The sequence below is a fragment of the Cervus canadensis genome, chromosome 28 (genome assembly GCF_019320065.1).
Source record: "Cervus canadensis isolate Bull #8, Minnesota chromosome 28, ASM1932006v1, whole genome shotgun sequence".
Lineage (NCBI taxonomy): Eukaryota > Metazoa > Chordata > Mammalia > Artiodactyla > Cervidae > Cervus > Cervus canadensis.
Window position 1 is genome coordinate 19,694,115 of NC_057413.1, and position 18,449 is coordinate 19,712,563.

The window sequence follows — 18,449 nt, forward strand, 5'->3', positions numbered from 1 at the left end:
ACAGTACAGTGCATCACCTATAAATACATTCAGTGTTTCTTAGATTCTTTCCCCATATACACCATTAGAGAGTGCTGGGTAGAGTTCCCTGTGCTATGCAGTATCCACAGCACTTTAAAGTGCTGCCCAGATGGTGGTGAAGGGAGATCCTAGGAGGATGGCTCTGCTCCAGATGCAGAAGAATCCTGACCAGGTGGGAGCACGTCAGAAGGGTCCAGGATAACATTTCCAAAAAAGGAAAAACTGATGGAATATCCAAAGTATCCATACTTCGTGAAAGAGTCATGCAAACAGAGCAGTCATTAGAGCTGAATTCATGAGAGCTTCATAGAACATAATCAGCAAAAACAAATCCTCATCAAGAGGCTCTTTAGTTCTTCATTTCTGCCATTAAAGTGGTATCATCTCCTTATCTGAGGTTGTTGATACTTATTTCTCCTGCACTTTTGATTCCAACTTGTGATTCATCCATCCGGCATTTTGCCTGATGTATTCTGCATATAAGTTAAATAAGCAGAGTGACAATGTACAGCCTTATTATACTCCTTTCCCAATTTTAAACCAGTCTGTAGTTCCGTGTCTGGTTCTACCTGTTGCTTCTCCACCTGCAGACAGGTTTTAGTAGACAAGTAAGATGGTCTGGTATTCCCATCACTTTAAGACTATTCCACAAGTTTGTTGTGATCCACACAGTCAAAGGCTTTAGCATAGTCAATGAAGCAGAAGTAGATGTTTTTGTGGAATTCCCTTGCTTTCTCTGTGATCCAACAAATGCTGGCAATATGATCTCTGGTTCCTCTGCCTTCTCTAAACCCAGCTTGTACATCTGGAAGTTCTCAGTTCACATACTGCTGACTCCTAGCTTGAAGAATTTTGAGCATAATTTTGCTAGCATGTGAAATGAGTACAATTGTACAGCAGTTTAAATATTCTTTAGCATTGCCCTTCTTAGGGATTGGAATGAAAACTGACCTTTTCCAGTCCTTTGGATCGCTTCATTTCCTCATATGTAGAAAAGCATTAAACCCTTTCATGGTGAGATCAGCTCCTTGTGACTAGCAGAAAACCTTGGGAAGGTAAGTACTTGATTGCACTGAACTCCCCCTTTACCAAAATCATATATACTGACCTTCCCTCCCTACCTCTTTGGAGCTGTTTCTCAGAGCTATCTGAGGTGCTGTCTCCCAGGCTGCAGTCCTCATTTTGCCCCAAATAAAACTTAACTCACAAGTCTTTAGTTGAACATCTTTTTAGTTGACCTGTGTATTAGTCATGGAAAAGAAAAAGCTGAATGAACTAAATATGATCAGTCTATAAATAAAGTGGGAAACTGAAGGAATGGGAAGACTGAAAGAAAGCAATTACTTAATTATTGCATCAGCCACTGTGTGATGCGACAGACAGTGGCTGTGACAGAAAAATCAAGCAGTGGTTCTAATAAGGCATCGTGTTTAGAGATTTGGAAATAAAAGCCAAAAGAATCAGCTAAACATTATTCAAAGTGGTCTGCTTTCCTATGGGAAAGCAGAAATTGAGAAGAATCAGGATTATAATAAGAGTCTGTATCACGAGAAATCATGCACAGATATTTGACTTCTTAATTTACAGCCAGTGGTGCCTTTGATGAAATAATCACACAAGAAAATGAATGAGGATGAAAGTTTATGCTTAATGAAAGCTGAGTACAACAAATGACACTTGAGAGTTTACTAAAATGCAAAAATACTCGAATGGAAACATGCATGCACAACTGCGTGAATCACATTAACCTTGAAAACCGTGAAAGAATATATCATCCCATTTGGATAAACAGATATGGAATGAGTTCTCTATTCCCATTAGCTTACTGTGCATCGTGTGCACCAGCAGGGAGGGAACAAGACCTGACTGGGTACTCAGCCTGGTGCTCAGTGTCCTAGAGGGGTGGGGTGGGGAGGGTGGGAGGGAAGTTGCAGAGGGAGGAGATACATGTAGACTTAGGGCTGATTCACAGTGCTGTGTGGCAGAAACCGATACATTATAATGCAAGTATTCTCCAGTTACAAATAAAATATAAAATAAAAATAATTTTAAAATAATAAAATTAATAACACACATAAAAGAAAAAGTGCTATTAAGACCAGAACTAGGAACTGAATTCAGGCCTCCTGGCTGCAGATTCTAAGCTTCCCCTGTTAAACTGAGGAGCTGAGTCTGACACGAGGACTGGAATTCTGGGTGTGTGAGGCCATTATGATCAGTTGGCTCAGTCTGGAATTGATCCCGGTCTTGTAGGCTAATAGGCTCTGGGGAAAAAGAAAAACCAATAAATAACTGACCAACTGGTTGCAGAATAATGCTTTTCATTCCCTCAGAGATTCTCCTTCAGTTGCTTCAAAGTCAGATTCTGCCTTCCTCTGAGGGAAGGACACACCTGTTCTTTTTTCCCCTCCTTTTTCCCAGCTCTTGCTGAACTCCTCCCCTGGCTCCACCAACATCATCACCTGTCCGTGCTGCCACCACCCTCTGCAACAGGGACAGAAGTCGCAGGACACAAGGACAAGATCCAGGAGTGAAAACCCAAGGCCTTTCCGCCTTGAACCCAGATCCATTCGCTAACGCAATGTGAGGCTCCCTCACAGACAGGACCCAGCTCCATGTTCCTCCAGCCCGGGAGTGGACACACACACACAGCTCCTTTCTCTCCTCAGTTCTTAGCCTCCTCACCTGCACAAGCACCTGCTCCACCGCCCAGTTCCACCTCAACCCTGATCTCCACCTTCTGCAGCCCCCCTCCCCCTCATCCCCAGCCCTGAGCCAGCAGCTCCGAACTGGAAAGCCCATCCGGAGGCCCAGGGGACAGCAGCCCTGTCTAGAAACACTGGGCTGCCGTGGACTCTGCCCATGAATGGACCCTGGAGCACCCCTGGCCTCGCCCCAACCCTCACTCTCTGCCCAGGCTTCTAGGCTGCACTTGGCCTTTCCTGCTCCTTCCTGGGAATCCCAGCTCCACTCCAAGTGCTGGGCTGGGCTGAGGCAGAGCAGGCCCTCCTGCCTTGCTCAGCCAGGGAGTCAACCAGGACCCGCCCTCACTACCTGCAGGGGATCTGCTTTTCAATGTGGATTGGGGTTCTTGAGAACTTCCCCAGAATGAGGCTGTACCTGGCCTCCTCTGCACCCTGGGACTGCCATCCCACCCTCCACCTCCTAGCGGGAGCGCCCCATTTGAATTCCTGTTTCATTTAATATGCATGGAAATCCTCTTAAGGTCTGCCACCTGAAATCATAAACAATTTTGTTGAACACTAAAAACTTCAAAAGTGATCTTGAGAAATTAGCACATGATTTTCACAGTTTTCCTGGCAAATGCCCCAATACATACAAGACAACCATTTATGCCCCAGAGGAACCAGAGTTGATGTTCCCCAGAGAAGAGCAGGAGAAACTACAGATCTGCTGGGTCCCTGCTCTGGGTGCTACACGGACAGAGCCTGCTGCTGTGAGAACTAACCACCCCTGTATGCCCAGGCCGAAGGCCGACTGATAAGGGAATTAGGTTTGGGGATAAGAAACCAAGCCCCCAACAAGGCAACTGACACAGAAGAGGTGGCCTCGACAGGAGCCGAGTCTCTGCCACCTTTTTCCTGTTCCACATTCTGCCTTTGCGCTTTGCCACACACAAAGCTCTGCTTCTCTTTTCCTCTCCACTCAACCCACTTGATGATGGGGAAATCAAAGTGATCATCCCTTCCTCAAAATCTACAAGGCAGTGACCACCATGAGCAAGGGAACTGACTCAGGGGGCAGGGTGAGTCCACAGAGCGCAGACCCAGTGTCCTGCTCTAAAGAGCCCTTGGACTGTGTCCCAAGGGGCTAGGTAGGAAAAACCTGGAGATAGGATAAACTCAGTGACCCCAGTTGCCTGAGGATTGACTGGTCTCCTCTCCTCAAATGGTCAAGGGATATCTACCAGTCCTCCATATTATGGGGAAGGAGAGCCCAGCAAGCATGCGGGCACTTGATGGGAACTTGCGAAAGGTGCAGGCTGGGAGTGATCCAGCAGACACTCAACTCAGAAGATGGTTCATGGAGGAGGAATTTGAGAGGCTGCCAGACATCTCTAAGTGGGGCCTGGCAAGGGGACATCACATGCAGGGCTCTGACCATCCACCGACCCCTAGTTTGAGCTTTATGATTCTTTCACTTGGATTCTTAATAATGACTGAAAATCCGGGGGAAGAAATGAAGACAGGCACTTAGGTCACCACCTTTCCTCTGAATTCCTCTTCAGGTTTTTATCGCCTCCTCACCAGGTACAGACACTTTACTAAAGGTTCTCTCTGGTTCCTGGATCACCTAGACCCTCCCAACCAGCACATGATTCAACACATGCTCCCCAGACAAGCCCCAGTGAGCCTGACAGAAAACAAAGAGAGCGGAGAACGGAGCAGGGAGCTAAATCCTCATCGCTGCCGAATCTCACGCAGAGCACCCCCTGCCCAGATTTCTCACCTGGCCTCCCTGTAGCTGACACTGTCTTCCTCAACAAGAGACAAAATCCGATGATAAAAACAACAGCAACAGGAACGCTCACAATCCACCATGATCTCTGGTGCACCAGGCTCTTTCCTGAAACAGGACCTTATTATATACAACCCGGGCACCCCAGAGCCACAACCTGCTCTCCTCTCCCTGACCCTGGCCTCTGACCCTCCCAGGGCCACAACCCCCTCCAGGCTCACCCCAGTCTCACCCAAGGGTGCGAGGTGTGTACTGTGATTCCCGCTGTGTTCCACAAGGCACTTGACCCGCTGCTCCTCTCCTTGGGGAATTATTATGGTTTCCCAGGTGTAGTAGGTCCCGTTCCCATCAGGCTGGATACCCCCAGACTCCAGGGTGTCCTGGCTCATGGGTTCCTCATCCCGAAACCAGACCACTGAGATATTCCGGGGAAAGAAGCCAAGAGCCCTGCATGTGAGGTGGACCATGCCCTCCGAGTCCTGGCTGCGGGTCACATTCACGGCTGGCGGCACTGTGGGGAGAAAGCACAGAGCCAGTGAGGCCCACGGCCAAGCCCTGCTCCCTGAAGGAGGACGGGGCGCACAGGGCTGCTCCTCCTCACTGTCACCTCTGGCTGAGCCCTCTTCCCCCCAGGCCTGCTCCAAGTCTGTTCTGCACCCTGGGGCCCAAGTCCTCTGGCGGGGAAGAGGAGGGGTGGGATGGGCCTCACTCTCTTGGATCCACAGTTGATGCTGGGGAGGGAGCTGTGAAGGGTGGGCTCCTGGGAACTAGAGGGGATTTTCTGAATCAGGCAGGCTGGGAGCCAGGGGCCCATCCCTATCTAAGGGCCTCCTCTGCTGCCTGACACCCACCTCTGCTCGTACAGATTCTGTCAGAGGACCCGCTGCTCCACTGGACCATTGACACAGGGGCAGTTCATTCCCCCAACCTACCCATCTTTCTACAGTGGATTTAAAAGAACAGGAAAGAAACCCCAGGACACCATGCCAACAGACCACATAAGTGCCCAGAGGACAGGGAGGGTCTCCGTGGGCAAGTCGGGATGGGTGGCTTTAAGATCCGGGCAGAGGAAGGGCCTGGCCCAGGGTCAGTACCTGTCCTCTCCATGAAGCCCGTCCAGGATTCCAGGTAGGCCCGTAATCCTCTACAAAGTTCTCCCTGCATGTGCGCCCGGTAATGCTTGCTTAGAAAGCCGTCTGTGTCCCAGGACTTCTCCATTTCCATGGCCAAGGTCCGAGTCGAGGACTGGGGCAAGGTACATCCGTGGGCCTCCGGGTAACAGGCGAGGAGGAGCTCCCCATCGAAGTGGAGAAGCCGGAAGCCCTGGGGTTGGCTGTCTTCACGGATCTCACAGCCCACGGTCTCCTGGAGGGAATGTAAGCCTGCCCCATCCCCACCCCCCAAGCAGTGACTCCTCTGGTCCCGAGGGCCTCTGTTCTCCCACCCAAGTGAGAAAGTCCAGATAGAGGGCTCCCCCGTGCTCCCCTCCATGTCTTCCCTGTGCTGCTGAACTCACAGACCCCAATTCCTCACCCCCATCCCCAAATTCAGAGGAAAGAGGCCCGTGCTCTGGGCTGCAGACCCTCTTGGAAAATGCCCCACAGCACTCTCGCCCCCTCTGCCCTCTCACCTCTTTTCTCCTTCTGCAGGGACAGGATTTCTGCTAGAAGTTTTCTGAGCTCCTTACAGGTCTCGTTCAAGTCCTTGGACACTGTCTGCCACACCTCTGCTCCCAGCCTTTCAGCCCACCGTCCCCGGAGCTCTGCCCTGCCTTTCTTGTGATCATAGTTCAGGAAGTTCTGACCATCCAGGTATCCCCCAGCAGAAAACCTGGACTGCACAAAGCCATCCCGGGACAGCACCGTAGTGTTGTAAGAAAGCCTGTGGGATCCTGGGGAAGGAGGAACCGCAGATGAAGCTGCTTTCTGGGAGACAAGTGCACATCAGATGTTTAACAGACAAGTTCTGTGTCCTGACCTGCTCCAGCTGCTGAGGATGCAGAAGAAGCATGTGTTTTATGGACAAGAGTGAGGATTTCCATACAGGAAAAATGGGAAAGAGAAGGAGGGAGAGGGGAATCGAGGAGCGGAGGGAGAGTGTGGAGATGGACACACATGTAGGGCAAGTGCCAGGGCAGGGAGGCGTCGGCTCCCTAAGGGTCCAGGCAGGAGGGCAAGGGAGAGGCAGGAAGAGGGAGAGGGGAGGTGGAGTCGGAGGCAGGGAAGGGCAGTGTCAGACCCAGGACCAGAGGCATCCCTGGTCAGAGGGGGGTCAGGAGATGGAGATCAAGGGCTGCCGGCCCTGGTGCAGGCTCATCATGGACAAGGTGGGCTCCAGGGAGGCTGAGGCAGGAGGCGGAGGGGCCTGAGGGGCTGGGCTGTGGCCCCAAGAGAGATGAAGGTGGCCAGTAACCTGGGGGAGGTGAAGGAGTGGGTCTGGGCCCAGAGTGCAGAGAGGCCTGGTGAGGCCATGGGTGGGGGGTGTCCCCTGGGAGGAGTCAGTCCATGTGCACAAGGGTCATGGAGAATTAGGAGTAGGGTGGCAGGAGAAGATAGAACTGAAGGCCAAGGTGCACACTGGGAAGCACCTACGTGGTGGGAGGGGTTGGAGGGAGTGACGTCACACCTCCATGGAGGGTCAGGGTCAGGCATCCAGCAAGCAGGGTTGGGGGCCTGGGAGAAGACTCCCTGTAGGAAAGGCCTGCTGACCAAGCGGCATAAACAAGGATTTTGGATTCAAGATTGAGATAGTGAGAGCCCACTGGGGTCATGGAACCAAAGAGAGGGTGATGAAGGCTATGGAAGTGGGCAGTGAACCAAGGGCAGTATTCCTACTGTGGGAAGGGAAGAGACTGCAGAGGAGATGAGGTGAGGGCCTGGGATTGAGGGACAAGGGATGAGCATGGCTCAGGGGTGACCCCCTCCCCCGTTGGGTTAAGGTAAAGACAGAAGAGGAGGGACGCCCTGGGTGAGGGAGAGTGAGGGTAAGGTGGAGATTCTGGGCACCAGGGGGCCTGTGATTGATGAGAACTTGGTGAGGGCCCAAGGCACTCGGACAATGTGTGAGCAGGGCAAGGTGCCATGGTGGGAGCTGCAGCGGGACCGGGGCAAGTGTGGCCTGTGGCCTGGAGAGTGGAGGAATCCAGAGGATGAGGTTTAGGATGCAGGAGTGGGGGAGGGGCTGTATTGGTGAAAGCCCCCCTTGGAAGAGGGCCAAGAGCAGGTGCCTGGACAGGGGCGGAGGTAGGAAGATGGGTGTCAAGTGGGGGACAGGTCCTCCCCCAGGGGCTGGGCTCTGTGCTCAAGACCCAGGGATCATTGGCAGGAGAGCTCCCCCTGGTAACGAAAATAGGGCAGTGAGGGTGGAGGCGAAAATCCATGGGTAAAAGTCATACCAAGAAACATAAGGTTAGTGAAAGCTGAGGGGAGGTAGAAGCCTTGCAGATGACCGATCCTCGCAGGAAAAGACCCATGAGGGGAGGGGAGGGACCTGTAGCAGGAAAAGGGATGAGGATGGGGACGCCCAAGGAAGAGCTCAGAGAACGGTAGAGACGAGGGGCAGCGGGGGAGGGGGGGGGGCAGCACGGAGGGGGGAGGGCAAATCCCGAGGGGGCTCGAGGACCAGCAAGGGAGGAGGTAAGGAGAGATTCAGTTGTGGGACCACATGCACAGCGGAAAATTAGAGTTCACGTTAGTTGGGGAGGGGCGAGTAAGGGGGGAGGGGAGGGGAGACCACGGAAATCGCAGGAAGAATCCTTTGGTCCCAAAGCCCGCAGACCTAACCTCCATCAGTGATCAGGAGACGCCACAGTGCCCATAGCAGTAGGAAGAGTGTGGATCGAGCTTGCCCCTTCCCAGAGGCCCGGGTCACTAGAAGAAGCGCCCTAACTCTCGGGGCTGAGGACCTTGAACGCCGTCTGCCTGGAAACTCCTTGTTTCCAGCCGCCAGAAATAAGAGACGGCAGAGCTAAGAATAGGAGAGGGCAGCTTTCAGGGGCCGAAGAGGGCGCCCCACAGACGGCTAAGAAGTGATCGCCTGAGCCTGGGACCTGGAAAAAACCTCGACGCCATTCAAGACAGCAGCGGGGAGTCCGGGGGGTGGGGGTTGGTGCGGGGGTAGCGGCAGGGAGCGGGATGGGGACCAGGCTGCCTTGTCAATCAGGGGAATCTGAGGACTGAGACAGGTGATGAGGAGGAAACCGGGGAGGGCAGGTGGGGCAGAGAGAGCAGAGGCTAGGTACTGGAAAGAGACTGAAAAGCGGGATGCAGGGCTCGCCACACGCCGTGTGAAGTTCCCGGCCGCTCCTAGACCTTACACCACCACCCCCGCCCCCCACCTTCCTCCCACCCCACCCCCAACTCCTCTATTCGCTGAACCCCCGCCGCAATTGAGACGGTCCCCGCGACGCTCACCGAATCCCATCGAATGCTAACCACACGGACCCCTGAAACCACCCCGGGCTCCGTCCGGACTGAGACCTCAATGAACCCCACTCACCGGTGGCGGTACCCGGGAGCACAAAAAAGGCAGCGCCGGCTAGAAACGGCCAGACAAGAGAGAGCCCCATGGCCCAGATCATGTCTCCGTGCCAGAGGCTCAGGGACCGCAGGAAAGCTGGCGGACCCGAGGAACCGCGGCGGGGAACTGAGCTGTGGTTAAGGCGAGTTGAATTATTTCACCCGCCGCGGGTCCAGGACCCCACCCCCGGCCCCGGCCCCGCCCCCTCTGTTTGGTTAGCCGGTCACCTTCCGCTCCTCAGTTCAGTTCAGTTCAGTGGTTGAGTCACATGACTCACATGAACCACAGAACCACATGAACGGCAGAACTCCAGGCCTCCCTGTCCCTCACCAACTCCCGGAGTTTACCCAAACTCATGTCCATTGAGTCAGTGATGCCATCCAACCATCTCATCCTCTGTCGTCCCCTTCTCCTCCTGCCTTCACTCTTTCCCAGCATCAGGGTCTTTTCCAATGAGTCAACTCTTCACATGAGGTGGCCAAAGTATTGGAGTTTCAGCTTCAGCATCAGTCCTTCCAATTAACACCCAGGACTGATCTCCTCTAGGATGGAGTGGTTGGATCTTCTTCCAGTCCAAGGGACTTTCAAGATTCTTCTCCAACACCACAGTTCAAAGTATCAATTTTTCGGCGCTCAGCTTTCTTCACAGCCCAATTCTCACATCCATACACGACCACTGGAAAAACCATAGCCTTGACTAGACGGACCTATCTTGGCAAAGTAATGTCTCTGCTTAGAGAACTGCAAAGGCTTCCTAAACACAGGTCTGTCCCCAGTTATAACCATAAGGCCCCAAGCCATCCACAGCTGCCCCATCTGCAGAATTAACACACAATGTCTCTACTCCATCATTAAGTGGCAGCTGCCACAACCAGCTAGGTGGCACCATTTTCCATTTCTCTGTGACATCAGGATGCCACCACTTACACATCACTCTCCTATGGGTTACTCTCCTCTGCCTTCCAGCCCATCAGAACAACAGATCCTAAAAGAGCATCCCAATTAGATGGTGGTAAGGGTGGCACAACCTTGGGATTATACTAAAAACTACTTAACTGTTTGCTTTAAAAGGGTGAATTAAGTGATATATGAACTATATTTCAAAAATACCAATAATGCCATCCTGAAAGTCCTCTTCTACTGAAAGCTGTGCTTTATCCCCAAAGCCATCTTTTGGTCTTTGGAATATGTCCACCATGGTCCTCAAACTTGACTGCTTATAGAACCACCTGGAGAGTTTTTACTGTCCGTATCTCTAGGCCATGGCCAAAACCAATTGAATTAGTATCCCTTGGGTTGGACCTAGGCTTCCTATCCTTTAAAGCCCCCTCAGTGATTCCAGTTTTGGAATAACTGGTCTAGCCCTTGTTGAAACCCTGATGGAACCAAGTGTGCCCTGCCTTGAACCCCATCTGACCATTTTATACACGCCCCCATTAGACAATGAGTCGCTTTGGGATCAGGAACTGTGTTCATTTCATGTTTGTGTCCCTGCAAATGCTTTTAAAAAGTTGTACTCTGCCTCTCATAACTAACCATTCCACTAAGATCCTTATGCAATACTTTTGCTGTGGACCCAAATGTCATGCCTCAGAAAGCTTTAACACATCTTAGATTTCATGTCAGTTTTGTTAATTACTTTGACCATCATAATTTATTTAGCAGGTCAGAGATTGGATCCTGTCCCATCCCAGAGAGATCTTTTTCACTGCTAAAGCTCACAAGTGAAAGTGGACCTCCCCCCGCCCCCCGAGTAGTAGAGTGGATGGAGTCTGCCTCCCAATGCAGGGAACATGGGTTCCATCTTGCTCTGGGAAGACTCCACAGGCCCGGAGCAGCTGAGCCCCTGTACCAAATGGGCTTCCCTGGTGGCTCAGACAGTAAAGCATCTGCTGTAATGCAGGAGACCTGGGTTCGACCCCTGGGTCGGGAAGATCCCCTGGAGAAGGAAATGGCAGCCCACTCCAGTACTCTTGCCTGGAAAATTCCATGGATGGAGGGGCCTGGTAGGCTACAGTCCACGGGCTCCCAAAGAGTTGGACACGACTGAGCAACTTCACTGGTTCACCACAAGTACTGAACCCCCGCTCCCCACTCTAGACCGACTCCCGGCAACTAGAGAAGCCCCCCTGCAGCAACAAAGGCTCAGAGCAGCCAAAAATAAATAAATAAATGAGTAGTGAAGGTATAGACAGCCAGATGGAAGCCAGCTCTCCTGACAGCTAGACAAGCCCTTTCCTCCAAGTCAGTCTTCTTTCCAAGACTTGCTGGGTGTGGCTGCTAAAGCAAGCTGGTTCACTTAGGTGAACCCTCTCCCTCTCCCCTCAAAGAATTTTAATACTAACGTTACCATGCTACGTTTGTTTCCCAGCATTTCGGGATGATTGTAATGACAGATAAAGCCAACTACTCTGCGTGGGAAGTAGGAGTCCAGACTGGGTGGCTCCTCCCCCAGCACGCGTCGGCAGCTAGTCCCGGGTACCAAGTGCTTTTCCTCCGCCCACCCGGCCTGCAGACTCCCCTGCTTTGCTCTATAAACTACTTTTTCTCCATTCTTCATTTCGTACCCCTGGACTCACCGGCACACGGGCCTCTTTCTCTCCGCTGACCTCTGGTACCACTACAGGGTCCGAAAAGGAAACAGAAAACGACCGGAGTGTTGGGAGCTCACATAGCCCAGGGCGGGGCTCGGCAAACCCTCGGAAGATCACCCCTCCCCTCTAACTCTGGCTTAAAGGGAAGAAATGCTGTTCGTAGATTTAAAAAAAAAAAAAAAGAAGCAGAATGAAGAAATTCATGGGCAGGTTGGGAGAGAAGTGAGCTGCATTTAGGTTTCTGGTTCTCAAACTGCTCAACAATGAACACCTGCAGGCTGGAGGCTGTGAAAACGCAGATCTGCCCGGGTCCGCGGAAATTCCCAGTTGTTGGTCCGAAGGGAGATCCCGGAACCCGACTTATTTCAAGCACCCTCTGGGTCGATTCTGAATAGGAAGATGCTTTTCCGAGCCCCCGAGCCCACGGGGCCGCTCTTGAATTCTAGAATCCAAGTACATTCCCCACCGCCTCGCGTCGCCTCCGGAAGGAAAGCGCCCGCCGCGGAGCTGGCCTTCGGAACCCCGTCAGCCCACGCCAGAGGAAAGCGAAACCTGAGCATCCAGGAAAACATACACACACCGAGGTTCTGTCAACGTTAGGGAGGAAACTAGACCCAGAGTGACAATAGCTGCAGAGCCGTGCGGTGCTTCACCCTTTAGAAATGCCAGAGAGAGCTCTGACTTGGGCTTTGGTCCTTGACCGGTCCCAGGTGAGTGACGTGTGCTTGAAAACGAGGGGATAAGCTGTCATAGTGAGAGTGGAAAAGGAAGGAGGGTAGGGGAAAGGGTTGAAGAAAGAAAAAGATAAGAGAAAGGGAGAAAAAAGCTACAGGGGAGATGAATTTTTAACTGTAATTTTATGATTTCTAACATCTTTATTCTTTATCTAGATCTGTCTTTTATTCAAAGTTTGCCATAATTGTTTGATCTCTCTCTGAATGCATTAAGGAGATGGCTGTTTTTGTTACTGCCTAACCGCTCCAAAATCACTGCAGATGGTGATTGCAGCCATGAAATTAAAAGACGCTTACTCCTTCGAAAGAAAGTTTTGGCCACTCTAGATAGCATATTAAAAAGCAGAGACAATACTTTGCCAACAAAGGTCCATCTAGTCAAGGCTATGGTTTTTCCAGTGGTCATGTATGGATGTGAGAGTTGGACTGTGAAGAAAGCTGAGTGCCGAATGATTGATGCTTTTGATCTATGGTGTTGGAGAAGACTCTAGAAAGTCCCTTGGACTGCAAGGAGATCCAACCAGTCCATTTTAAAGGAGATCAGTCCTGTGTGTTCATTGGAAGGACTGATGCTGAAGCTGAAACTCCAGTACTTTGGCCACCTCATGTGAAGAGTTGACTCATTGGAAGACCCTGATGCTGGGAGGGATTGGGGGCAGGAGGAGAAGGGGATGACAGAGGATGAGATGGCTGGATGGCATCACCGACTTGTTGGGCATGAGTTTGAGTAAACTCTGGGAGTTGGTGATGGACAGGGAGGCCTGGCGTGCTACGATTCTTCATACGCGAAGAGTCGGACATGACTGAGCGACTGAACTGAACTGAAACACTGGGGAGTAAATGGCCCAGTCTCTCCCTCCAGATGTGCAAGGCATAGCTCTCAGCAAAAAGACAAGGTGTCTTGTTTCTTTTGTTTACCTAACCAAAAGACTCATTCCAAAGTGATTTATATTTTAAAAATCAAATTTGAAAGTACATACTTTACATAAAACACCTATTTGAAACACATAGCTGGTTGAGTTTTGGCAATTTACATGCCCATGTCACCACGATGAGGATGTAGAACTATTGTTGTTTAGTCGCTAAGTTGTGTGCAGCTCTTTGCGACCCCATGCACTGTAGCCTGCCAGGTTCCTCTGTTCATGAGATTTTCCAGACAAGAATACTAGAGTGGGTTGCCATTTCTTCTCCAGGGGATCTTCCCAAACCATGGGTTGAACCTGGGTCTCCTGCATTGGTGAGTGGGTTCTTCACTACTGAGCCACCAGAGAAGCCCCAGAGTCACCTAGGGTGGAATCAAATTCCCTCAAAGAAATATCATTAAGAGAAAATCGTTGTGACACTTCTAAGCCCACACAAATGCTCAAACAAACCAACACCAGAAAACCAAAATGCTAGTTCAGATGAGATCTCTGAAGCTGGCCGTAATTCTTTGTGGGATGTGTTAGGTAGAAATGATAACTCTATTTAGGGCTATAGCTCAGTAGCCCCTACATCCCGGGAGCCTCAGAAAAGACCCTGGATCTTCAGCTGCCCACAGTGAGGTCATTCCTGGGGCAAAAGTAGAATCTTCTTGAATTTGGAGGATTTTACATTTACTCAGTGCCACTGTGGATGTTGATTTCTTCTTTGAACATTTTGGAGTTAATTTGCTTTGACTCTAAATGAGAACCGCAAACAGGAAACCAGGAACTGGTCTTGAACCATCGCCCCACGACAATGACTCATGCAAAAATCCTAAGAGTTTTTGAGGCAATGAAATCCATGGTTAGATAACAGTAAATTCTCCTTTTCAACACGTTTCAGATATCCCAGCTTGCCTAGTAATGTTCTAACTTGAACCTCAGACATAACATTTAAAATTTATATTTTTGTTGGCACTGATTTTTATTTTTATTAAAAAAAATGGTTTATTTATTTATTCGTGGCTGTGCTGGGTCTTTATTGCTGCATGGGCTTTTCTCTAGTTGTGATGAGCGGGGGCTACTTTCTAGTGGCAGTTCACAAGCCTCTCATTGCTGTAGATTTTCTTGCTACAGAGCACAGGTTCTAGGGCACACAGGCTTCAATATTTGCTGGCACATGGGCTCAATAGTTGAGGCTCCTAAGCTCTAGAGCACAGGCTCTATAGATGTGGTGCATGGGCCTGTTTCACTGAGGCATGTGGGATGAGATGGTTGGGTGGCATCACCGACTCAATGGACGTGGGTTTGAACAAACTTCAGGAAATAGTGAAGGACAGGGAAGACTGGAGTGCTGCAGTCCATGGGGTAGCAAAGAGTCAGAGAACAACAACAAGAGGGCTCTGGATTATCACCAATAAGCTAGGCCTATGATTTTGGCCATGTTATCGGATTCATCTCATTTGTGAATAAAGAGATACAACTAGATATTTTTATTGTGATTGTCATGATCAGTATTGAATATTTATAGTAGGTTGAAAGGTAGATGAAGACTATGACAAATAGACTGATAGGTAGGTAGATAGACAGATGTATAGCAGTGGCAAGTGTTGGAACTGAACTCAATTTGTCTGACATTGTGATGAAACTAGTATAATATCTCTTAACACTACTTATAAACTGAAGTTAGCTGTGATTCAAGACAGAAAGGGCAATTTGTTGCTTGCAGTCTGCATTGTAAAGGTATTCCAGCTGCCACCAGTATTCACAAACACGTTCAGTTTAGATTTAAATTGTCCCAGGAAACTGTCAAAGAAGATTATATTATTTTGTCCATTTAGTATAAATATATAATAGCTTCAAGGTGGTAGGTCAGAAATGAAAGAGGATGATCGATGTTTAATCATTACAAACTTAAGTCATTGCCCTTTAAACTTCCAGTCACGCAGACCAAGCAAAGCAGAGGACTCCTACAGTTTTGGATCTGGTGCTTTCTCTTTATTCATGTTTATCCTAACTGTACAACATTTTATGTGGAATTATTGAAATGAAATCTTATTGTGACATTTCTGAGTAGTTGTGCACATTTTCCTGGGGAGAAAATGAATAATAGAACAAAATGAAGAAAAAAATACAAATGAAAGGTGATAAAAGTAGCAACAGTAAACTGTCTTTTTATGGGCCTTTAGAAGTCTGGACATCGTCTGAGAACAATAATTATTCTCAGTGTGCCTTCAAACTTCCAAATTTCTTTGATCTTCTTAAAGGAACTTACTTATTATTTTTGTTGTTCAGTTGCTCAGTCGTGTCCAATTCTGTGACGCCAAGCACTGCAGCATGCCAGGATTCCCTGTCCTTCACCATCTCCAGGAGCTTGCTCAAACTCATGTCCATTGAAACAGTTTTGCCACCCAATCATCTTATCCTCTGTTGTCCCCTTCTCCTCCTGCCTTCAATCTTTCCCAGCAGCAGGGTCTTTTCTAATAAGTTGGCTCTTTGCATCAGGTGGCCAAAGAATTGGAACTTCAGTTTTGGCATCAGTCCTTCCAATGAATATTCAGGACTGATTTCCTTTAGGATGGACTGGTTTGATCTGCTTGCAGTCCAAGGGGCTCTCAAGAGTCTTCTCCAACACCACAGTTCAAAAGCGTCAATCCTTTGGCACTCAGCTTTCTCTATAGTCAACTCTCACATCCATACATGACTACTGGAAAAACCATAGTTTTGACTAGGTGGACCTTTGTTGGCAAAGTAATGTCTCTGCATTTAATATGCTGTCTAGGTTGGTCATAGGTTTTGTTCCAAGGAGCAAGCATCTGTTAATTTCATGGCTTCAGTCACCATCTCCAGTGACTTTGGAGCCCAAGAAAATAAAGTCTCTGACTGTTTCCATTATTTTCCCATCTATTTGCCATGAAGTGATGGGACCAGATGCTATGATTTTAGTTTTCTGAATGTTGAGCTTAAGCCAACTTTTTCACTCCCTTTTTTCACCTTCCTCAAGAGGCTTTTTAATTCTTCGATTTCTGCCAAAATGGTGGTGTCATCTGTGTATCTGAGGTTATTGATATTTCTCCCAGCAATCTTGATTCCAGCTGGTGCTTCATCAAACCTGGCATTTCGGTTGCATAGAAATGTACTCTGCATAGAAGTTAAATAAGCAGGGTGATAGTATACAGCCTTGACGTATTCCTTTACCAATTTGGAACAAGTCTGTTGTTCCATGTCCAGTTGTAACTGTTGCTTCCTCACCTGAATATAAGTTTTGCAGGATGTAGGTAAGGTGGTCTGGTATTCCCATCTCTTGAAGAATATTTCACAATTTGTTGTGATCTACACAGTCAGCAAAGACAAGACCAGGAGTGGACTGTGGCTCAGATCATGAACTCCTTATTGCCAAATTCAGACTTAAATTGAAGAAAGTGGAGAAAACCACTAGACCATTCAGGTATGACCTAAATCAAATCCTTTATGACTATACAGTGGAAGTGAGAAATAGATTTAAGGGACTAGATCTGATAGACAGAGTGCCTGATGAACTATGGATGGAGGTTCGTGACACTGTACAGATGGATCAAGGCCATCTCCAAGAAAAAGAAATGCAAAACAGCAAAATGCTGTCTGAGGAGGCCTTACAAGTAGCTCTAAAAAGAAGAGAAGCGAAAAGCAAAGGAAAAAAGGAAAGATATACCCATCTGAATGCAGAGTTCCAAAGAATAGCAAGGAGAGATAGGAAAGCCTTCCTCAGCCATCAATGCAAAGAAATAGAGGAAAACAACAGAATGGGAAAGACTAGAGATCTCTTCAAGAAAATTAGAGATACCAAGGGAACATTTCATGCAAAGATGGGCTCAATAAAGGACAAAAATGGTATGACCCTAACAGAAGCAGAAGATATTAAGAAGAGGTGGCAAGAATATACAGAAGAACTGTACAAAAAAGATCTTCACGATCCAGATAATCACGAAGGTGCACTCAGCAGTGGCCACAGGACTGGAAAAGGTCGGTTTTCATCCCAATCCCAAAGAAAGGCAATGCCAAAGAATGCTCAAAGTACCTCACAATTGCTGTCATCTCACATGCTAGTAAAGTAATGAATGCTCAAAATTCTCCCAGCCAGGCTTCAGCAATATGTGAACCGTGAACTTCCAGATGTTCAAGCTGGTTTTAAAAAAGGCAGAGGAACCAGAGATCAAATTGCCAACATCCAGTGGATCATTGAAAAACCAAGAGAGTTCCAGAAAAACATCTACTTCTGCTTTATTGACTACGCCAAAGGCTTTGACTGTGTGGATCACACTAAACTATGGAAAATTCTGAAAGAGATGGGAATACCAGACCACCTGACCTGCCTCTTGAGAAACCTGTATGCAGGTCAGGAAGCAATAGTTAGAACTAGACATGGAACAACAGACTGGTTGCAAATAGGAAAAGGAGTGCGTAAAGGCTGTATATTGTCACCCTGCTTATTTAACTTATATGCAGAGTACATCATGAGAAACACTGGACTGGAAGAAGCACAAGTTGGAATCAAGATTTCTGGGAGAAATATCAATAACCTCAGATATGCAGATGACACCACCCTTATGGCAGAAAGTGAAGAAGAACTAAAGAGCCTCTTGATGAAAGTGAAAGAGGAGAGTGAAAATGTTGACTTAAAGCTCAACATTCAGAAAACTAAGATCATGGTATCCCGTCCCATCACTTCATGGCAAATAGATGGGGAAACAGTGGAAACAGTGACTGACTATTTTTCTCAGCTCCAAAATCTCTGCAGATGGTCATTGCATCCATTCCTTGGAAGGAAAGTTATGACCAACCTAGACAGCATATTAAAAAGCAGAGACATTACTTTGCTAACAAAGGTCCATCTAGTCAAGGCTATGGTTTTTCCAGTAGTCATGTATGGATGTGAGAGTTGACTATAGAGAAAGCTGAGCACAGAAGAATTGATGCTTTTGAACTGTGGTGTTGGAGAAGACTCTTGAGAGTCCCTTGGACTGCAAGGAGATCCAATCAGTCTATCCTAAAGGAGATTAGTCCTGGGTGTTCATTGGAGGGACTGATGCTGAAGCTGAAACTCCGATACTTTGGCCACCTGATGCAGAGAGCTGACCCATTTGAAAAGACCCTGATGCTGGGAAAGATTGAGGGCGAGAGGAGAAGGGGACAACAGAGGATTAGATGGTTGGATGGCATCA

The 18,449-nt window shown here is 48.7% G+C and overlaps 2 protein-coding genes across 9 annotated transcripts in view; one reads left to right on the top strand and one right to left on the bottom strand.

Annotated features, from left to right (window-relative positions):
* Nucleotides 1–18,449, top strand: part of LOC122429593 (BOLA class I histocompatibility antigen, alpha chain BL3-7-like) — a 425,948-nt gene that overhangs the window by 125,444 nt on the left and 282,055 nt on the right. The window lies entirely within an intron of this gene.
* On the bottom strand, nt 1,693–9,419 carry LOC122429598 (MHC class I polypeptide-related sequence B-like). 4 transcript variants are annotated; one of them, XM_043450069.1, is made up of 6 exons: nt 9,366–9,419; nt 6,131–6,391; nt 5,595–5,882; nt 4,733–5,011; nt 4,492–4,608; nt 1,693–2,285 (listed from the first exon to the last, which is right to left on the bottom strand). In XM_043450069.1, exons 1-6 carry the CDS (start codon nt 9,409–9,411, stop codon nt 2,161–2,163), a joined length of 1,116 nt encoding a protein of 371 aa, XP_043306004.1. In that variant the 5' UTR covers nt 9,412–9,419; the 3' UTR covers nt 1,693–2,160. The 4 variants fall into 4 exon arrangements, with proteins under 4 accessions (XP_043306004.1, XP_043306005.1, XP_043306003.1 ...); XM_043450070.1 differs by lacking the exon at nt 9,366–9,419 and adding an exon at nt 8,998–9,155 and having other exon boundaries at nt 4,733–4,915; XM_043450068.1 differs by lacking the exon at nt 9,366–9,419 and adding an exon at nt 8,998–9,155.

Excerpts from the sequence above, each read along its gene's own strand:
- LOC122429598 (XM_043450068.1), bottom strand. The coding sequence starts at position 9,079 with ATGATCTGGGCCATGGGGCTCTCTCTTGTCTGGCCGTTTCTAGCCGGC. Across the intron at positions 6,392-8,997 it reads GCTCCCGGGTACCGCCACCG|GATCCCACAGGCTTTCTTAC; the intron begins GTGAGTGGGGTT and ends CTCCTTCCCCAG. Across the intron at positions 5,012-5,594 it reads GGGCTTCATGGAGAGGACAG|TGCCGCCAGCCGTGAATGTG; the intron begins GTACTGACCCTG and ends TTCTCCCCACAG.